This window comes from Melospiza melodia, chromosome 1 (genome assembly GCF_035770615.1).
Source record: "Melospiza melodia melodia isolate bMelMel2 chromosome 1, bMelMel2.pri, whole genome shotgun sequence".
In the NCBI taxonomy this organism is placed as follows: domain Eukaryota; kingdom Metazoa; phylum Chordata; class Aves; order Passeriformes; family Passerellidae; genus Melospiza; species Melospiza melodia.
In genome coordinates, this window is record NC_086194.1 from 97,949,918 (window position 1) to 97,966,722 (window position 16,805).

At 35.0% G+C, this 16,805-nt stretch overlaps 1 protein-coding gene across 7 annotated transcripts in view; it reads left to right on the top strand.

Moving 5' to 3' along the window:
• Positions 1-16,805, top strand: part of CDH18 (cadherin 18) — a 495,634-nt gene that overhangs the window by 433,938 nt on the left and 44,891 nt on the right. For all 7 annotated transcript variants that reach the window (XM_063162451.1, XM_063162508.1, XM_063162461.1 and 4 more), the window contains 2 exons: positions 9,485-9,672; positions 13,439-13,692. In XM_063162451.1, the coding sequence (XP_063018521.1) occupies positions 9,485-9,672; positions 13,439-13,692 (442 nt within the window). The remainder of the gene's footprint in view (positions 1-9,484; positions 9,673-13,438; positions 13,693-16,805) is intronic.

Sequence of the window (16,805 nt, forward strand, 5' to 3'; positions counted from 1 at the left end):
CTTAGAGAAACACTTAAAATCCCTACTTAAAACTTAGAAATAAAGGTTATAAATATATCTGCTTGAAAGGGTTTATTGTGTTTTTCTCTGCATTCATTCTGAAAGACCTGACTTTCTTTTAAAGAAAGTCCTAACAGAAGAGCAGTAGTTTTCCCATATATGAAAAAAATCTTGCAGGAATAATATGAAACGGGACTGGATAGTTTTATCAGTCTGATTTCTGGTACAGGAAACACACCTGAAAAATTCTGATTGCAAAACAGTAGTATGTCTCAAAAGTAGGAAGGGGAATGTGAATTCAGCAGGAGAATAGTCTGAAACCTCACATATTTTTTGCTTATCAATTACTTCCTGTGCCTCTTGTATAATACTGGTTTGTTTTTCTTACATCATAATAAATGTCCTTTCTTTTGGGAGTCAAATAATAAATGGATTACCTCTTCAATGTAAGCTGACAGACAGTGCTCTGCATAGGAAGATTTTTGCATCTCTCAGTTCTTGTTAATTTCATCACTGATGGATCTGTATGGTTGATGACTGAGGGCCCTAATTTCATAGTCATAAATTTATTTCATAATTTGGTAGAAGATATTCCATCTTCTAATAGCACTGTTATCAGCCTTGAGCTACATCAGAATGTTCTGTATATTTTCTTTCATTAATTCTCTCTGGTGTTGCTTAAGATGAATAAATTCTCTGTGTTTTGTTTAATATGAAGAGATTCTGATAGCATCAAGACCATCACACTAAGCAAAGGCTTCTATTGAAATGCTTTGTACATCAAGTGCTAATGATTATGTTCTGGCCAATGTGTAGAAGATCTAGAGTTGCCGTGTCTACACTCTAATTTGTAGATTTCGGTTTTTGATACAAATAGCTCAGTTCCTTAGGATAAAGCAGAATTTAAATGCAACTCATGGCTTAAAACAATTTTTATAAAGCTTGATTTTTGAAGCTTGATAGTTTCATGGCAATAGTAAACATAATGTGAAATTATGCATATGCATAATTAGTTAGTCCTCTCTTTTTACAATGCCATTGTATGAAAAGTGCACAGCCATGTTTAAATAGGAATGTGATATGAAGACGCTCCTGTTAGTTCTGAAAAAGTAAACTCACATCCTAGAAGGAGACATCAACTCTGTTCAGTGCTATTGAGGTATCCACTATCTGGCCTTGTTTATATAACTCATTAGTTAACTTAGTGTAAAAGTATCTTCTACTCATTTTCTTTTGAAAGTCATACTCCAGTGTGGTCCCAGTTCCATGTAATACATCTAGTCCTCATTATTTCCTGTCATGACAGCTGTCATGATTTCCTGTCATGAAAAGTCAGCATCCTCTCACTCTCCACTGCCATGTGCTGCAGCCTGTCCTGCCCTACCTGGTGACGAGTCCATGGCTATCTGCCTTCTCTTTTACAACTTGGCTCCTGCCCAATGTGTTGAGGAAAGCAAAATTTTCTCTGATTGTTTTTAGCAGGTTTTTCTCCTTTTTTCACCCAGTTGCTGATAAGAGGCTTATAGAATCATTATGAGTTTTAGGTCTCTGTCCTTCTGCTAGATTTGCCTGATACTGGACAAGGGTTAAAGATTGCTGAAGAGTACTGAGTTAAAAGGATTGCAAAAGTTTTGTGTCCCCAGTAACTCAGATATTAAATAAGGACACGATAACTGATTTCTCATAAGATGGCTGACAACTGATCAACTGTACCTCTTTAAATTATATTTTTTGCATAACCAGTACAATCAAGATCCTGTTCATTGTTCCATTTATACACTTGAGAAGTGGGGCCATATGAACCTAATGCAGCTCAAGAAGTCCAAGTGCAAGGTCTGCGCCTGGGTCAGGACAATCCCAGGCATGAAAACAGAGTAGAAAGACTGAGTGAGAGTAGCCCTGAGAGGAAGAACTTAGAGATTCTGGTGGGTGAAAGGTTGGACATGAACAGCCGATGGGCACTTGCAGCCCAGAAAGCCTGCTGCATCCTGGGCTCCATCGAAAGACTTGCACCCAGCAGATCAAGGGAGGTGATTGTCCCCTTGCACTCTGCTCTTGTGAAGCCCCACTTGAAGTGCTGTGTCCAGATCTGGAGTCCTCAGTACAAGAAGGATGTGGACCTGCTAGAGTGGTCCAGAGGAGGGCCATGAAGGTGAAGAGAGGTCTGGAACACCTCACTGGTGAAGGCAACCTGAAAGAGCTCAGGCTGTCAGCCTGGAAAAGAGAAGGCTCCAGAGAAACCTCACTGCAGCCTTCCAGTACATAGGAAGGACTTAGAAAAAAGATGGAGAGTAACTTTTTACGTAGTCAGGTAATGATATCAGAAGGGGGGAATTTTTGAAAGGGAAAGAGAGTAAGTTTAGACTAGATATCAGAAGGCACTGGACCAGGTTGCCCAGAAAAGCTTTGGATGTCCCATACCTGGAAGTGTTCAAGGCCAGGTTAGATGGGGCTCTGAGCACCCAGCTGTCCCTGTCCATTGTGGAGGAGTTAAAAACAGATTGTCTTTAAGCTGCCTTCCAACCAAAGCCATTCTGTGACTCTATGATTCTATATGTGGATGAGTCCAGCAATGATCCAGTATCCAGTGAGTATTAGGAAGAATTTCAGTCCAGAAATTATTCTGCTTTTAAATGTTGCTTATATATTAAGATTCTTTTCATTATAATTAGACTAATATCTTTTCCTTATTTGATGCTCATCACTTCTTGTTTGTGTGACTTACATTTTGTTGCACAACATAGTTGTGATGCTGAAAAGTATTTTTCTTCTCGCATCTTTTTAAAGGTAGATATATGTTGAATTGATTGAGGTTTCAAAGTCAGTGCTCAGGTTTCATAATGGATGCCTAGTAAGTTACATTTCCTTTGTGAGTACAGTTGGTAATCAGGAAAATACTGATTTTCTGACTTTACAGGGAATTATCCCAAGGCCCCTGAATTTTTTTTTTTTTTTAAGTGGCTAAAGTGTTACATTAGAAACGGAATGAGGGGCAGGTATCAGGTTTTTATTTTTGACAGTTTTCAGAAACTTCCTCCTGACTGTGACAGCCAGGAGCAAAAGTAACAGGGGAAAGCTGCCGTTGTGTGCCTATATTACCTGGTGAATGTGTTAATTTTAAACAGAGAAGTATATTTGGGCTTGATTTTCTAGAAGTACTTAAAATCACCTGCTTAGCAAGACTGCTACAAAATGACAACAAGTTGTTTTAGGGAGTGGTAAAATAGACAAGCCTTGCTAAGTGATTTTTTTAAATTTCTCTCTTTGTAAGAGATGCTGTATCTCTGTAATGCACTAGAATCAATCATTCATCTATGGGATGCCTTGGAAATATGAGAAATACATTACTTGAGATGTGTTCATTAAGTTCAAAAGGGAGTTAAGACGTATGAAATAAAAGTATATGCACACATATGAGTGTATGCTTCCATAGATTGGAAAATGTTATCTAAAGTGATTTGTTTAATTGTCTTTTTGCTTTTTTTTTTTTTTTTTTTTTTTTTTGGAGAAGAATGGTATGCTGTGATATTTGCATAATATTTGAAGTTAAAGCTCCCAAGTTATTTCATATGACACTGAAATCTGACATGAGTTATTCAATGGCATTTGATCACATAGGAAATCTCATGATGTTCTCTTTCTAGAGCAGAATAAGTGTGACTTCTGTAATCAGCTTTTACTATAAAATATAATTAACTAAATATGATGCTTTTCAAGAGTATTGAATATCTTATAGTAAAAGTCTCTTTTAATGAAAATTAATGACAATAAAATTTGGTGACAGAATTTTTTATGGAATTTAAAGATTCCAGGAAGTTTGATGGGGGGAAAATATATTTATGTAAAAGTCAGATTAAATATTAATCTGACTTTTAATTATTAATTAATAATGTAATAAATATGTGGTCTACATACTAAGTTTTAGCACCACCTAGGTGCATCAACTTTACTCATAACAGTACCATGGAGTGTTATTTCATTTTATTGAATATTGTTCGTAAGGATTTCTGTGTACCAGATCCATTATTAATTACATGTATCAACATATAAAAATAATTTCAAAACACTCTAGACAGTAAAAAAAATGTGCAGGTTTTATTGGCCTGTTTGTTTGTTTTTCTATGGGTTTTTGAATAAGACTGTAATGGATTTGGGAATGAGGGAATGTTGTTTGTTTTTCTCTCAGAGTAGAGAACTGGGAGCAGGACCACTCCATTTTGAGGAGTGTTCTTTGGAAAGCCTTAATTTTCATGTCCTTTGTGAAGTTAAACCCCAGTGTGATTACAATCCTAGCTGTGTTAGTGCCAGGGAAAAGCAAGCATGCAAACAACAAAATAAACACAGTCCAAATGGAGTTTATCCCTTATACAGGTATTGCTATTGCTCTCTGCTTTATCCAAGCTGCCTGATGCAGCCATGGTTCCCTTTTAAATAGCATAAAATATGCTGAACAGAGCACAAGCTCTAGAGACTGCTACAGATCACATCCAACAATTAAATTCCCCATTAGTGATTATTATGGAGTACATATGTTGCTTTTCCCACGTCATTTGCATAGAAAATATGTATTTGGGGATTCAATACCTAAAGGCAAGTAGTTAAATCTGAAAATCCTGGAGAAACTCAGTTTTCTTTATATTTCTGCTTTTAGCTATGAGCAGCATAAACATCACAATTTTTACAAGAATACAGAATATTTTTGTTCTCCAAGACTGAAAGTTCAGTATTCTGAAGTCAAAAGTTTTCAAGAACTTTCAGTTATTGTCTCTAAAGACAAAGTGTCATGGAACATAAACTCATCGCTGATTAAAATCTTAATCACAGTCTTAACTCCTGTTTTACACTGAGATGTAAGAAGCAGAGACGTTGAGATTTATAAGTCTTGTTTCAGCCAAAGAATTCTCTTGAATCAAAGAAGAACATTTGGGGTTTTTTTCCTAAACTGACCGAAGGTTTCCATGTTCTTCAGACTTTCAAGGCAAGCAAAAGTTTGAAGGGTTTGAGTTTTGAAGTTTTTGATTGTCTTATTTGCAAATAAGAAGTAACGTTACTTATAATTCAAATAGATTTAGAAAGTGCAATAGCATTGGGGGTTTTGGCAGGGAAGAAGAGTAAGCCGAACATACCTCTTGAAAATTTCTTAGTTTAGTTTCCTTAAAGAGAAGTTGTCACCAAAAAGAATATTCAGACCAAAATTAGTAGATATAAAATTGACTGAACTTCTGCAACCATAAAGGTTTCTATACTTATAATGATGATGGGTTAAAATTGGTTTTATTACATTAAAAATAAGCATAGTAAAGGATCATGTGACATATGTCCAAGACATACTGTGACAAATAGGCTGCTAAAAAGACTGCAGTTGCTAGAGAGAAATCCGGAATAGCCTATTACAGGTAATGAAAACAAGCAGCTTTGTGAATGAAGAATAGCTTTCTCAAAGATAGCTACCAAGGAAGATTGAGCACAGTCCACAGCTGAAGCTCTGCTTTAGTTTTTATCAAAGATGTCAGGCAGTGAAACATGAGACGGACCTTTGTAAACGACAGGATCATAGGTTCACGTGAGACTTGAAAAAGTACCCAAAGCCCAGCTTAAAGGAGGTTCAGTTAGATCAAGTCACTTACTTAGAGTCTTGTCTAGTAAAGCCTTGAAAGGTCCTTTGTAGGTCCCTTTCTGCAAAACTGCTTTACACCTGGCTGGCCCCAGCGCATACCGATGAATGGCATGATTCCTCCCCTGGTGCTGTTTCTGAATGTCATGAGGTTGTTTTAGGACATTTCTCCAGCATGTCCAGGTCCCTCTGAGAAGCAGCCCTGCCCTCCAGTGTGATTAACACTTATTTCCCAAGCTGGTGTTCCGTACTGTCTTTTCTCCCTCCCATGATTAAATATGGTAATGTCTACTGTTGAAGACATTGTAACCTATAAAAGTAAATCAAAATTATCAACAGAATAGAACAGATTAATAAATACAATAATTTCAATAGTATATTCATTGATTTTCATTAAATGCTGTTGCACTTCTTTTTTGAGAGGTTCAGACAGAGACAACACTCTTTTCTGAGAGTAAGATACAGCATTGGAGGTTGCCTGTAGGCTGAAATTAAAGTCTACTGTTCTAAAGATAAATAAATTATTTCTGTAGTATAATGACAGATAAGCCATTAAAGTTTATTGAAAGATTAAGATCATATACTTGAATTTGGAAAACATTTCTATTAGCATAGATTAAAGTCCTGAAAAGTGGTACCCTATACAGTGCATTACCTGGAAAAGAGTATTAAATTCCTCATATCATGAGCAAAGGGAAGGCATGTGAATGAATGTGATAAAAGCTAAGAACCGAATCAGCCAAGATTCTTGATCTGTAAGAAACAGGCCAGCTCCTCTAGAAAAAATTAGACCATCCCCAAAAGATTTCTGCTCCACAACAGCTCCTGGAAGTCTGCAATTCTGGAAGAATAAGAAAAATCTGTTCAACATGGTCAGATTTGGTGGAAAGGTTTTGCTATAAGCTGATCATACCCGATCCTCAGGGCTCCTATCTTCCCAATCAAATGTTTTAGAGGGTTGATACAGACTCATAGTTTGCAGTATAGAACTGTAAATTCACAGTATACACATCCCATATTTTACAGTGTCCTATCAAACTTTTTTTATCCAATGCCCAAGGAAACATTCATAGGATCAGAATCACAGGTTGTGCTGACTTTAAAAGAACACATGGGAGTCATTAGGTCCCAATGGAGAGCGCCCAAGGAGTTACAGCATGTGCCTGAGAGCATTGTCAAATCCATCTTGGACTCAAATCAGCTTGGCACTGTGACCTTTTCTCTGGGAAGTCTGTTCAGTGCTTGATTGAGCCTTTTGTCAGTTCCTCTTGCTAACAGTAAAGTTTATAACTATTTAGTATTTAGCATTTCCAATTTTACCACTAGCCTAAAAAAAGAGTATGTAATATAGTTTAACCTTCATGTTGCTTAATTTTATCTTCTTGCATGTTTGGTCTTTTTAGATAATATTTTTTTTTGTATTTATCTATTTGTCTCTATGAGATATTGTCAGCCTGTCTCTATGAAACAGTGGTTAAACACCTGTTGGGAGACATTTCTGACCTAAGAGGTTTTTTTCTTTTTTCAACAGCTTTCTTTTAATTCTGTTTACATTTTTCTTTAACATTTCTACAGTTCTACAAAAACTGACATAATTCATGAGTCATTTAGAATATTCATTTTGCTTGAAGTTTTAGTATTTCAGAAACTTTGAAGCAGGTATCAGTAAAACAAATTTCTGAAACAGATGGCTAACACTTGGAGTGTGATTATAAAGCAGAGCATAGTGTCATGCAGATAAATACATTTGAACAAGCTTAACTATTTGAAAGTCTCCAAGTAGTTCACCCTATCATATGAATTATAGCATGTCCAGTTCCTGATGTGACTTGATTTTGTAACATATTCTTAATATTCTTAATATTCTTATATTCTTAACCTCTTCCTTTTTGGAAGAGCAAAAATGTCAAAAAAACATATTTTGCATTTATTTTAACACTAAGTAAATTTTTTAATTAATCTCATCCCATTATTATAATTTTATGTATGAAATAAAGCAACCAGCAATACGAAAGTGTCAGTTGACATCATCTGTAAGCACTAAATTTTGCAGGGCATTTATTTGGAAATTTGTGTAGGTGGCTTTTACATGCATATCAAAGAATTGCATCAAAAGAATAACTATGAGTTTTTATTGAATTAAGTAATTGTCCTGTTACATCAGTGTTGATATTTTTATTTTTTACATGTTAAGTTCTAATTTTTCTCTTGTTCTGTTGGACATTTCTTATGTTTCTTTAGATTTCCAAATGAATAATGACTATTTTTTTTATTTTTCTATGGAATCTCCTTTCCTTTAGACTAATAAAGATCAGTGCACTTGTCACACGACTAGTTGTTTACTAGTCCTATGGACTAGTATGAAAAAATTAATTCAAAACAACAAATAGGTTTAGGAGCTGTTGTGCAAGAAATTATATAAATGTATAATTAATCTTCAGTTTTCTGGCAGATGATGATAAAGGCATTTATATTTTACTGATGATATCTATTCCTTTTCCAATTGCCACTTCTGTAGGTTGATAATTTCTTCAATCCACCCAACCAGTAGTGGGTTTCTGCCACACCTCAGGTTTAATCTCTGAATTCAATTTAAATTTTGCCTTTCTTTTTATACATGCTTAACAAGGGCACCTCTGCAGTCATGCTACCTGGCTTCAACCCAGTAAGCAGTTAACAATATGTTAACTTTTATATGTCCCCTTTCAAATCTGCTGATCCACTGTCCTGCCACTCAGCTTTGCACTATTGCACTGGCGGCCACAGAATGCCTTCAAAGAACATGAAGGGAACCCGGTAGAGTTTCAGAAGATCTGTAATGACAGAAGTTATTTTTCTTTTTTCCTGTGTTGGTGTTTGGGCTGTGATGTAAACTCTGCAGACTGTTAGGGAGGCATTTGGATTGGGTTATTTTAGATGGGAAATTAGTATGTTGCTGGTATGTGCACACCTTCTATTGAATGTGAATTATTCTTTTCAGGTCTGGTAGATTTCATCATCCCTACTGTACTATAAGAGTAGCATTATTGGAGAAATCTTCTTGAAGCTGTTTTTCTGGCCTAGTTGCAGATGGAGATTGAGGTTTACACAATGACATGTCTCTTTGCCACTTTTATTTCCATGTGGAAGCTTCTTGTCCAGCAGAAAACTTTGTACCTTTTAGAAAACTTCACACAAAAGCATAGAGACAGTTAAGAAAATTATCTTTCAAAAAATATTTCACTTGCTAATTATTAACCTAGCATGTTGCAAAAACACTGAAAGGAGCAAGAGTTGTAAAGAAAAATGTCTCTGGGCATAAATGTGTAGTACTTCTTTGTACCCATTGTGTTTATTTTAATTTATTGTGGATGACAGTGGACATTTTTGTGCAAATGCTAAAAAATTAAGATTTATTATATTTTTCTTTACTAAAAATCATGTGTTGAAAATTTTGATGCAATGTTGCAAAAATATTTGGATTTTGGGAAAAATGCAACATATTTTTCAATTCAAAATTACTCACTTGACCATGCATTTAATTATAAGTTGGTTAAATAAATATATTTTGATTATGCAGAATATAAACTTGTAAAAATACCATTATGAAGTGACTTCTGTATTATGCAATGTCCAGCAATAACTGTGAAAACTAAAATCCTACATTAGGTAATTTGAATCTTGAGTAGGGAATGAAGGCATCCCAAGTAAAATATAATTCACTTTTGAATTCCTGCAGGTTTCTAAATAAATTCATAGGTTTATTTGTCACTTTATGAAATACATAAATACTCATCCAGAGTCAGACATCTATCAAGTAGGCAATGGTTCTCTAATTTAGTTTGACTAGAAAATGTCCAAGCTATTATGTTGGTTTTTTTCCCCCCTCAGAACATTATCAACTGTATGTTCCTGAGTCGGCTCAAGTTGGATCGGCAGTTGGCAAAATCAAAGCAAATGATGCAGACACTGGTTCAAATGCAGACATGAAGTACACGATCATAAATGGTGATGGCGCTGGGGTATTCTCCATATCTACTGACAAAGAAACCAGGGAAGGAATTCTCTCTCTGAAGAAGGTAAGCCATAGAAGATGTAAAATCTGGGTGAAAATTCTACTTTTGTCCCCAGCCTGCTTAAATCCTGCCATAGAATTTTTTTTGGTGGCAATGAATGTGTAATTTAGTTTTCATAGACTGTTATTCTATGATTTACTTTCCAGTTGGTATCTAAATGATCCAGTATTGTGCTAAAGACTTAAAATGTTACTTGGCAAGCTATTGCAGGGTTATCATTTATATGTAGTTCCTATATTTGTCCCAGTCAGCTGAGAGTTCTTATGTGGGTTTGTTGTTATTGAGTCTTGTAGATATAAATTATATGTAACCATACACCCTAAAAATTAAAAGTGAGTATATGTTCAAAATTACTAATATGAATTCTGGTCTTGATTAATGGTTGGATAAATGAATTCCTGAGAAAATATGAAAGAAGAGAATAAATAAGAAACTATCTAAAGCATTATTTTAATTTTTTTGCTTCCGCATATATATATATATATATATATATATATATATATATATATATGTATTTAAGATATCAAAAATAGTTTCTAACTCAAGGAAATATTATTTTTATAATTCATAAATATTTAAAAGATCTGTTTCAGTATCTTAAAAACCTTTAACTCAGTGTCTTTTGTGAAGGTTATGTAATACCCACCTTTTACAACCACATATAAGTAAACTGTCATTTTTATACCGCTGAATTAATTTCATGATAGCCTTGTTATAGCTAAAAACATAATCTGGTATTTATTCTTTAAAATAAGCATTATACCCTTACCATGGGTGCTGTTCATTAACTACAACATTTACTAATATACAAAACATGAAGCAGAAAGGAAGAATTTCCAACAAAATAAAAGACATAGAAAACTTTGTTAAATCGCATTTCTTATTAGTTTTGGCAAAGTAGCTTCAAAAATTTTTTCACTAATATTTAGAATATGACAAAAGCATATGTTCTTTTACATACACATGACAATAATTTAGGTCATTTTTTACATCAAGAGGAGGTAAGTTTTGCTTATGAAATGCTATATTCCTGTTGAGCAGAACTTTGGAACTTTGGCACTTGAAAGATACATAAATTTGTGTATAATAGCTCTGTTATTTCCTTGGATCCCTTATCCCTTTGTACAGTATTAAAAATTGACCTTGTTTTTTTTTTTACTTTATTTTCTTTTTTTTTACTCAGATCTTGTATGCAGTTAAATAAGTATATTATATGCTGTGTGCTGTAATTGCTTTCAATTTAGATTGGGTTTCAAACTGAATTTTTTGAGACCCCACCATAAATAAATAATCTTAACTGAGGACAGAAGTGTTTTGGTTTTGCATATCAGATACCAGTGCCTTCTATAACAGTAAAATAGAATGACTTATCTTCTAGTACTTCTCCAGAAGAATTTACAGTAGGCACATCAGAAAAGCCAGAAGTAAATATATTATTGTGTCTAATGACATGAAATCGTCATCCAAATATTAAAGATTTCCTTATGTAAGATTCTGATGGATAAATAAAATTTTTCAGTGCCTCTACTTGTATGCAAGGGCTGGGAGTGTTAGAATCTTTTTTAGTCTCATTCTGGGCTGACCCAAAACATCCAGTACTTTCATTATCTTTCTTACTGACAAACCTGTGGAGCCATTCTTCAGTCTCAAAAATCCTCCCAGAAAGGGTTGATTACAAACTGTCATGAAGTATTTCCACTTTACCTCATGCATTTCCTCATTTGAGTAAGAAACTGGAGGAAACCCAAACAAAATAGCCCAGTAAAAGCTACTATTCTCTGTATCCTTCAAAAAAAGAATGGTCATCATGCCCCCCCCTTTGTCATGATTTTCAGAAACTTGTGTTAGAACTTTCCTGACCTCAAGTCAGCAAGTATCATTCAGGTTTCCCAGACAAAGTGTCTAACAGCCCATGCCTCTTCAATTTTGTGTAATGAAATTGGAAATGTTCAAGAAACAGTTATTTCCAATAAAATTCTGTAACTCTTTTTGGGAGTTGCAGTTACCCTAATATGAGATTTCTTTTGGGAGTCTCATATTAGAAACTCGAACTGCAGTATAGTGCAGGGCAGCATATTCCAGTTAGCCTTGTAAGTGGTCACTTGAGCTACATTTGGCATTTTCAGTTTGGCATAAAAATCATAATAGCCGATGGCTACCTACTGAAGTTATGTTGCTAATTGTAATGAAAGGATGTTATTAATTGGGCAAATAGAAAACATGTACAAAAATTATCTTTAATTAATCTAAAATATAAATGTTTTGCTTTCTCTCTGGGGAAGACAATGATCTTCAAGGATAATTTTAGGTAAATACAGAAATGTTTTGCATATTTAGAGACACAAGAAAAGTCTGTCTTTCATCTTATATCTACAGCTAATGATTGAGATGTTATAGGAAGAAAAAAAAGCAAATGAGAGCAAAAATCTAGTCTGACTATATTTAAAATGTCAGCTTTTTCTGATTATCTGAATAGATTTTTCCCTTTAAAAAATGTTATTGTTTGATCAAGGAACTAGATAAAATAAAGAGTTTGTGTTACTACAAGACTTTGTGTCTTTTAGTCTTCTCTCACGTGTTTTCTGAGATAAATGAATCTTCCTGTACAAGTTAATTCAGTTGTCAATATAAACTGAGTTTTCCAAAAAGACATCAAAGATAAATGTTGCAGTCCTTTTTAAACCTGTTTATTCTTAGAATATGCATGCTGCAGAGAAATGAAAATCACTAGTCAATATTTGGCTACTCATAACAAAACCACCATAAATTAATGGACATCAGAGTTAGAATTTATTAAACGTATATTTCTATATTAATTGACTAGAGAAGGATACTTAGCTGTTTTTTCTTGCGTAGTAATAGATTTACCAGGCTACGGTTAATTTCCATGCCTTTAGAACTTTTTATTTTTACATTCAGGAAAGGGAAACAGAGAATAAGAGGGTCACAAAAGCCTTATACTGATAGAGTTTAGAGAATGACTTAATTGTCCTTAACTATACAAAGGAGAAATCAAACAAATATATAAAGTGTATATAAATTCTGATAAATTTTTCTTGTACACCATCAGTCAAATTTATTGTAAATTTCATCTATAAAATTCACACTGACAGTGAAAAGCCAGAATGATACTGGTATCAGTGGAATTCTGCCATGCCATAGAGGAAATAAAAACTCTCGTCCTAAAAATAAATATGTGCATATGCAACTTCTTTAATGATATGACTGTGTTTGGAAACTGTTGGAAATAGTCTACATCTGCTCTCTTACATTGAGAAAGTGTTTTCCTGTAAGAAGTTGCTTTTATTCAGTTGAGAATAAAAGAGATGCCCAAAAGAATTTTAATGTCGTCCCTGTCACTGTCTATGACCATTTTTTATTTAAGACATGAAGTTATTTTAATTCAGGATACATCAGTCTCTACCTTTTTCAGGGCCTAGGATTTACTGATTAAAACCAAAAGGTGACAAAATTCAGACAGTACATTATCAGAAAAGTAGAATCTGAGACTCATCCTAAACCATGGGCTATTTCCAAAACTAGTATCTTTTTCAATATTCTGTTGCAGAGAAAAATTGAAACCATCCTGCTTCATTTATATCCTTCTATATACGAGGTATGACAGTGGCTGCCAGAGCATCCGAGAATATCATCCCTTTCCAGTGACACGAAGAAATGTTTAAGTTAAACAGAAAAGATGTTGTTAAGTTGCTAGCAGGCTAAACTGGAGAGCAGAACGTCTCTGAGAATTTATTTTTTCTTCCAACAGCCACTCAACTATGAAAAAAAGAAATCATATACACTTAATATAGAAGGAGCAAATACTCACCTGGATTTTCGCTTTTCGCACCTGGGACCATTCAAAGATGTAACAATGTTGAAGGTCATCGTTGGTGATGTGGATGAACCCCCTCTCTTCACCATGCCTTCCTATGTCATGGAAGTTTATGAAAATGCAAAGATTGGGACTCCTGTTGGCACAGTAACAGCACATGATCCTGATGCTGCAAACAGTTTAGTGAGGTATAGTAAATCCAAATTATAGGAATTAATTATTCAGTTGTGATATTGAATTTCAAAAGCTTAATGGTCAATGAGATCTGGAATGTAGGAAGATGGTTTATTTTAGTACATAATGGAAAACATAGGTTGGAACAGTATCATGATAAGTCTGTATAGATAAGATTTACTAACATAACCTTCAGCCTTTATTTCATTTGCACTATTATTCCCATCATTGGTCTGAGCAAAGGCCTGATTTTCCAGGGGTGTCCTACTGTAAATCTTTAGAATTTCATAGCACGGTTTTCCCCCTGCTGTCAAAATTGCACTGGCCCTCTGCGCACTTGCTGCACTCCAGTTGGCCCAGGTGCTTGTGCAAGACAGCAATAGGTTTAAATACATCTTCCTTTTAGAGACAAGTAGGATTGTTTTTGCAAAACGTTGGTTGAGGGTGAGCCCAATATTTTGTAACATGCTTCAGCTTCAGTAGAGCGTCAAAAGAATTAAATATGTGCAATAATGAATTTTGTGGAACAATATAAGAACTTTATGTGTCAAAGGTGGCAGTGGCTCTAAAAGGTCTCCAAAAAATATCTGCAAAAAGATTTTTGATGCTTTTCCTTTCCATGACATAATAATGAAGCCTTTGTAAAAATCATTTTATTATATCCTTGGAAAGCAGTTTTTCTTCAGCTAGTAAGGAAGATTTAGTCTCCTGACTGAGTTGAAATCTGCTGGGTATGTGTAATAGTCTTAGTAAGGTGAAACAATCTTTCCATAGCAATGAAGACATCCAATTTTTATGGTTCTTTTGTCATAATAGTCTAAAATTCAAAATGTTTTGTGTCAGAGAATCAATATATGCAATTTCTTAGTGGCAAGTTATTGCCTTTGAAAAATTTCCACTATGGTATTTGTGCCTAAATTGTAACATGCATAATTAAATTTTGCTAAAAATAGCTGCCAAATTCCTGTAGCTCTAATATTGTGATTCTGAAGCTATTAACACAGTCAGACCCATTATTGTCATGGAAATTTGGAGGAGGAAGGGCAAGTGCATATTTCACTAACTGGTCCATAATTCAGCTGTCTGTTGCCCATAACAATTTTGTCTAGAAAGAGATAAATCTGACAAAAGGGAAGCAGCAGCAGTGTGTACAAAGCCTGGGGAGGCCAGAAGTAGAATTTCTGGGTGAAACAGGCAGTTATCTGGAGGTAGAGGGATCAGAAGGAAAAATATTTTCAAATATTTAGCTTTTTGTATTTGCCTTTTTTTCCCCCAACTTGGATTTGTAACCAGTAATTGAGGACAGAATATTAAGTATCCATATTATTCATATAATTGAGGGGAAAAAAAATTGTTCTTACTTTTGTCAATCATGTTTTTACCTCAATTGACATATATTTTTGAGTTGTTTCTTCCATATCTTTATGTCTCAGTGGAGAAAAATATATAGTGCTAACATAGTATACCAAACCATGAAGATACGAAGGGAGCCAGTTCTCGCTCAGTCACATGTTGGTGGGGTTTGGCAAGGGCTTTTCGTAGAAAGCAGAGACCACTATCTCCAGGGAAGATAGACAGAGCTAGGACTTGACCTGCTGATCTCTGTGTAGCGGGGGAGTAACAGAACAGCACTTCTTATCCAAGTTGCTCGGATACATCTCCAAATACTGTGAGGCTACAGGGCAAGATACGGAGCGATTTGCTTATCAGTCTTTCCTAATCCGCTTGTGCATCCTTTCCACTTTATGAGGACACTCGCTGCCATGTTTGAGATTGATGAAGCATTTAGGCACACACAGTTGAAACCATCTCACTTTGCTCTTCAGCTGCTGAAGGAGATACAGTGCTCTGATTTGTTCACTGCCTAATTAAGTAACAGTTTAATTTGACGGCAGGAACAATTCTTGTATACAGAATAATGGTTGGAAGCGTGGTTAAGGTAATTAATAGTGCTGAAGTCTTTTTAGGTTATTTGAACTGAGAACAAAAATAAATAGCATCATCTACTGCTATCAGTAGAGGGAGACAAAGTGGGTTTTGTCCTTATTTCCTCACTGCGATTTCATCTCAGTGATTCCATCTTGTTCCTGAGCTGAGCAGTCTTCAGAAGGCACTGACTTTTTGCCCGTGCTTGTACTAGTGTTTCAGTCTATAAACCCCAGCAGAACTGTAATAACAAATGTAGCTAATAGCGATGGGGTCTTTTTATTCAATACCTGACTGGCCATTTGGACTGTTCAAAAGGATTTTTCTTTTCAAGCTGATTGATGGTGTTTTTCTTTAAAAATATAGAAATGTATTTTCAGGGAAACTTTTTAAAATGCTCTGTTTTAGAATAAGATTATTATTCTACTGAAATATGAAAAGCAAGATATAATAGAAAGCATAAGAAATAAATATAGTAAAACTTCATCATGTATTAATTTTAAATATAAAGGGGTTTTGAGTAGTTTGAAAATTACTTAAAAATTTACCTAAAAATTATTGTCTAAATCAACAGAAAATATCTTTATTTGTCGTGCATTCACAGGTATTACTGCCCTGCTGGAACATTTATGAAAAACTAATCCCCTTTCATTGCTTTGTGTCAAGTATTCTGCCTCCATACTCATATCTTTTGTTGCTTGAAAAGGTCAGCGTTAAGTCACGTCTTATAATAATATCTGATGTGCAAGTGGATCTTGAAAAGTATCTTCCCACACAATGCAGAAGAAAGCATGACTATTAGATGCTCTAATTACAATATTTTCTTAGTCCATTATTCATTTTAAATCCCTGTATATCTACTTAGAAATTATCTTTTTTTCTTTCTGTAATCACACACAGAAAACCTGTGTGGTGATTAGGAGTGCAAACAGCTTTTAATTGGCAAGGCACCTGGCTGTGAGTGCTGCCTCAGGGCAGGGCAGCGCCTCCTGACACCCTGACATCCTCCTGTAGGTGGTGATCCTTGGGTGGTGGGTCCGCCCAGGCACAGCTCATCCTCCACATGATCCTTGGAGCTTCCCAACTGCCCCTGGTCTGCTGCCAGTGGGATGTTTTTTGGGAACGTGATGCTGTAGCTGTTCCCCAAGCCACCTCCAAGGCAGTGATTCAGAAAAGAGCTCAGATGTACTTTTAAGACCAT